General features: G+C 35.0%; 1 protein-coding gene across 1 annotated transcript in view; it reads right to left on the bottom strand.

The window, feature by feature from the left end:
• Positions 1 to 207: 207 nt before the first annotated feature.
• The window catches only part of CCDC172 (coiled-coil domain containing 172), a 55,705-nt gene continuing 49,912 nt past the window's right edge, over positions 208 to 6,000 (bottom strand). The window contains exons 8-9 of the mRNA XM_025397443.1: positions 1,816 to 1,903; positions 208 to 922 (exon numbers count right to left, since the gene is read on the bottom strand). Of these exons, the coding sequence (XP_025253228.1) occupies positions 887 to 922; positions 1,816 to 1,903 (124 nt within the window). The 3' untranslated portion in view covers positions 208 to 886. The remainder of the gene's footprint in view (positions 923 to 1,815; positions 1,904 to 6,000) is intronic.

Raw genomic sequence — 6,000 nt, 5'->3', positions numbered from 1 at the left:
ACAGACATTTTATGATTAGAGAAGAATTACAATGAAAGCAAGCACCTTTGTTAGTGGAAGAGGCACCAACATAACTGGGCCAATAAACTGAATGTTTCTTCCTATGTGTGTTTCATTGGACCCAAGGTAAGCTACAACAAAAAAATGAAAAGTATAGTGTATCAGTCCGTTCTTGCATTGCTATGAAGAAATACCTGAGACTGGGTGATTTATAAAGAACGCAGGTTTATTTGTCCCATGGTTCCGCAGGCTGTACAGGAAGCATACTGACTTCTACTTTTAGAGAGGCCTCAGGAAGTTTCCAATCATGACTGAAGGCAAAGCAGGTGTGAGACATCTCATATGGTGGCAGCAGAAGCAAAGTGGATTAAGTGCTATACACTAATAACCAGATCTCAGGAGAACTCACTCACTATGGCAAGGACAGTACCAAGAAGAATGGTGCTAAGCTATTCATGAGAAACCCACCTCCGTGATCCAGTCACTTCCTATTAGGGCCCACCTCCAACAGTGGGGATCACAATTCAACGTGAGATTTGGGCGTGGACACAGATCCAAACCAAATCATATAGATTAGAAAGAATAGGACAGCTTGAGGTTCAGGGGCATATAAGAAGCCTGGGAGCACGGTATCTACTTCTTCTCCTTTTCCTTCCTTTTAGAAACAAAATCAAACCACAGAAGAACTCTTAAAATTTGAGTAACAAGACAAAAATTACCTTAAAGGGCTAACACACCATTTCTAGATATTAACAATTTGAATATTTTAAACCTCATATTTTCCACAAGGATCTGTTGTAACATGTACCATTCACATATGTATCACTAAGATTTGATTCTAAGATATTCTGATCAAATCTCAGATGGCTGATCAATTCTCTGTAAGTTATTTGCTTTCCTGAAGATATTTCTGTGCCAATGTCTGAAAAGAAAACATAGTAATTACTCACGAGGAAAAGTAAATTCTTAATAAAAGAACTACATAAAATGTACCTAAATTTAATATGACAGTAAATTCTGGGCATTTCTTAATTATATTTTTGAATGCTTCTATAAAAAATATAAATTCGAACATAACTTATTGAAACATTTTTGAACAAGAAAATGGTTACATAAAATAAACACGTAACAACATGCAATGTATCAAATTAAAACTACATTTTTTTTTTAAATTTATTTATTATTATTATACTTTAAGTTGTAGGGTACATGTGCATAACGTGCAGGTTTACATTTTAAGACAGTTTAAAGCTATTCGTGCCTTTCACTAAAATAGAGTATAGCAAATACTGTGTTCATTTTATAAACAACCAAAGTAAGAGGTTAAAGCAATTTAAAGTGCTCCTACACAATCTGAAAATACGTTTCCAATAATTGAATTCAAGGTTTTTGAGATCATACAAATATGCAATAAGAAAGTTTTAGGATCAAATATAATAAAAGTATAATTTATGCCTATCAAAAACAAAAAGCTTTTAAGGCATTATGATAGTTAAATTTCCTTCAGTGCATTAATCCTCTAATAACAGTTTCAGTCAAGGAAATGTTATGAGGTCAGATCTGAAGTTTTTTTAACTTAGTTTGAAATCATACATATTCTCTTTGAATATAATTTGCTTCGTGTAGCACCTAACTCTGGAGGAACTCAAAACACTTCATAGATTTATATCCTGATCTTAGTTATCTTCATTACTGCTTTTTTGTTTTTTGCAGCGGGATGAAACACTAGTTCAGTGATTTGTACACCAGTAAAACCAGTCTTACCAGTAGGTAAAAAAATGCTGAACAAAAGTTAAACAATCAATGATAACTTACCAACTCTAAAAATTCTATTTCTGTTTGGAGAGCTTCATAAACACTTTCCATGTCATCTTCCTTATAAAGTTCTAATTCTTTTTTAAGTCTATTTTAAAAGAAAATTTCACCTATTAGTTTAATAATAAACTGTAATTTTATTACTGTACAGAGAGGGACAAGCTTATAGCTTCTATAATCAGAATTTCAAGACTAAATAATTTGCATATTTTAATTGTCTATAATTCCATGAAGACTATATAAAATTTTGTGGTAAAAATTTTCATAAAGAAATTAAGGTAGACTAATAGACATTTAATATTTTTGTTGTTGTTGTTTTTTGAGATGGAGTCTCGCTCTGTCATCCACACTGGAGTACAGTGGTGTGACCTCTACTCACTGCAACCTCTGCCTCCTGGGTTCAAGCAATTCTCCTGCCTCAGCCTCCCGAGTAGCTAGGATTACAGGCACCTGCCACCACACTCAGCTAATTTTTGTACTTTTAGTAGAGATGGGGTTTTGCCATGTTGGCTAGGCTAGTCTTGAACTCCTGACCTCAAGTGATCCACCTGCCTGAACCTCCCAAAGTGCTGGGATTACAAGCATGAGCCACCACGCCCAGCTGACATTTAATAATTTTATCATAACTAAAAGAGCAACATGAGCTGGTGGATAGCAAATATATAGTACTATGTCTTAACATCTGTTTGAGTCCTGGCCACTAGCAAACTGAATAAGCTTAGTTGAAACATTTAGCTTCTCTGAACCTCACCTGAAAACTTTTAAGTGTAGGAAAAAAAATGACCCTTGAGCTTTCTTCTTGATGTAAAATTAAACTATAACTTCATAATATACATGCATAATTAAAATATACCTTAATTTGGGAGTGAGAAAGCAACATCTTTCTTTTCCCCAATTAAGTTTCCTTTCTCCAATTAAGTCTTTAATTTTTTGAATATTTTGAATTTTTTAACATGAAAAAGCACATACATTTTATTAACATGCATTGGGAATCACAAAAGAAAAGGTTGGTTAGAACTGAAGAGGTTAGATTCAGGTTTATTACCCTCTTAATGAAGGAAAGAGGGTTTGGAGTTGGTAAAGTTTACAAGAGACTGTCGTTTGACATGATCAAACCAAAATGGAGTTTCTGGAGCTAGGTGCCATGTGATCTATCTTGAAAATGGGTCAGTTTCCCAAAAAATAGGAGATTCATAGCAAACAATCTAAGGGGCTTGAACCAACATAAGGCAGTCTCCTCTGAATTATGACTGTAAGAAATTAACTTTGAAATGATTCTAGAAAAATCCAATTAAATGTTTATACTGATTTTTTTTGTATCTTTGGTTTTTCTTTTTTATCAGACTTTTAAAGGAACTACACTATATGGAAATATATGGGTGTAGTAATGGAAGATAAGGGCTATTTTTATTAAAATCTATTTATGCATACTCATCTTGGTATTGGCTCTGTCTTCAATGGTAACAGTAATTCCTCTCTCCCTGGTATTAGAGTGTCACCCTTCTCATGTCTTACTTTTAAGCAGATAGAGCCTAAAAGGGTAGATAATTTTTCCTGTATTTATTGAATATCAATTGCCAAGATAATCCTTAAGAAAATGTGGCATAATTTCAGGGTGGTATATTCTGGTCCCTTCAAAGCAGCTCCGATAGGCAATAGAAACAATAAGTTTAAACAAAGAGTCAACAATTGTACTAATATCATACAAGTTTGATGAGTACAAATGTGCTCTGGAAATTTATTGCCAAATCAGCATGGACTTTGAGGAATTTTTAAAAAATTATTTTATGCCTGTATTTAATGTGGAAAATAGTAAAAATAAGTCTTCCATTTTTGCCATTATGACTAACGTTTTTTCCTGAAAAGAAAAACATAAAAGCTAGGAGCTGTGATTGAAGAGGTACAAAGCTAGAGGCTGGAACTGGGCAGCTAGGAGGTTAAAGCTGCCCTGAGAGGAGATATGAGGAACATTGCTCTCCCAAACCTAAGCAACTCCTGGGCCAGCAACAAGGTGAGAAATATAGATCGACTTGAACCTTTGCTGAGCCCTGACCCTCAAGGGGAAGCGGAAGGAGTTGTAAGATCAGTGGCATTTCCTGGATACCAGCAAATGCAAAAGAAAAATCTCTATGACTGCACAGTATTCCATGGTGTATATGTGACACATTTTCTTTATCCAGCCTATCATTGATGGGCATTTGGGTTGGTTCCAAGTCTTTGCTATTGTGAAGAGTGCCGCAATAAACATATGTGTGATGTGTCCTTATAACAGAATTATTTATAATCATTTATAATCCTTTGAGTATATACCCAGTAATGGGATTGCTGGGTCAAATGGTATTTCTAGTTCTAGATCCTTGAGGAATCGCCATACTGTCTTCCACAATGGTTGAACTAATTTACACTCCCACTGACAGTGTAAAAGTGTTCCTATTTCTCCACATCCTCTCCAGCATCTGTTTCCTGACTTTTAATGATCACCATTCTAACTGGTGTGAGATAGTATCCCGTTGTGGTTTTGATTTGCATTTCTGTAATGACCAGTGATAATGAGCTTTTTTTCATATGTTTCTTGGCTGCATAAATGTCTTCTTTTGAGAAGTATCTGTTCATATCCTTGGCCCACTTTTTGATGGGGTTGTTTCTTTCTTCTAAATTTAAGTTCTTTATAGATTCTGGATATTAGCCCTTTGTCAGCTGGGATGAGTTCATGTCCTTTGCAGGGACATGGATGAAGCTGGAAACCATCATTCTCAGCACACTAGCACAAGAACAGAAAGCCAAACACCACATGTTCTCACCCACAAGTGGGAGCTGAACAATGAGAACACGTGGACACAGGGAGGCAAACATCACACACCAGGGCCTGTCAGGGGTTGGGGGGCTAGGGGAGAGACAGCATTAGGGGAAACACCTAATGTAGATGACGGGTTGATGGATGCAGCAAACCACCATGGCACGTGTATACCTATATAACAAACCTGCATGTTCTGCACATGTACCCCAGAACCTAAAAGTATAATAATAATAAGAAAATATTCTCTAAAGGAAACCTTAACTAATTTAGACCCACAGGCCTCTCATAGATTGAGAACAATGAGTTTGCAGCAAAATTTCATGAAGCACCCAACAAGGAAAGCCATTATAAAGTAAAAGCAGAGACACGAAGCAATAGATTACACCCAGGTTATTCAGAAAACTACAGATTATTCACAAAATAAAATGTCCAATGGCTAATAAAAATAGGAAATGGTATTAAATTTCATTCTAAATCCAGGAAATACAAAGAAAAGCATAAGGAAATACCATTAAACATTCACCAGAATAACTAAAATGAAAGATAGGCAATATCAGGTGTTGATAAGGATATGAAGAAACTACAACTTCCAGACCACTAGCACAGGATATTGCTTTCCATTCTTTTTTAACCTATCTACATCTTTATATTTAAAGTGGGTTTCTTGTGGAAACCATATATTTGTGTCTTACTCTTTTATCTAATGTAATAATCTTTTACTTGGTATATTTAGACCATTTTCATTTACTATAGTTATTCATATGGCTGAATTTAAAATATAAGATTTTTCTAATCATTTTCTATTTGTTCTATCTGTGCTTTGCTCTTTTCATTCCCTCTCTTTCTACCTGCTTTTGGATTTTTTTAATAATTGCATTTTATCTCCTCTATTGACTTATTATTTATACTTACTGTAGTCCCCCTTTATCCATGGGGGCTACATGCTCCAATACTCTCAGTGGACACCTGAAACTGTAGACAGTACTGAACCCTCTATATGCTATGATTTTGCCTATACATATATACCTACGATAAACTGTAATTTATAAATTAGGCACAGAAAGGGATTATTAACAATACCTAATAATAAAATAGAACAATTGTGACAATATACTGTACTAAAAGCTATATGAATGTAGTCTCTTTCTCTCAAGATATCTTATTGCACTGTAGATCTTAGCAACCTCAGCATACAGTTTTTTTCCTTTCCTTATTAAGTCAAAAACTTTCATCTTTTCACTTACAGGAAGCACTTTACACCTTCTTTTGGGCATATATGCATTGCCAGCATCACTACTCCTGTGATTTGGGCCCATCATTAAGTGCAATAAGGGTTACCACAAAGACTGTGATTGCACAACAGTCGATATGATAACTCAGATGGCTAC

The sequence above is a fragment of the Theropithecus gelada genome, chromosome 9 (genome assembly GCF_003255815.1).
Source record: "Theropithecus gelada isolate Dixy chromosome 9, Tgel_1.0, whole genome shotgun sequence".
In the NCBI taxonomy this organism is placed as follows: Eukaryota; Metazoa; Chordata; class Mammalia; order Primates; family Cercopithecidae; genus Theropithecus; species Theropithecus gelada.
Note: the sequence above shows the minus strand (reverse complement) of the source record. Positions and strands in the feature narration are given on the sequence as shown.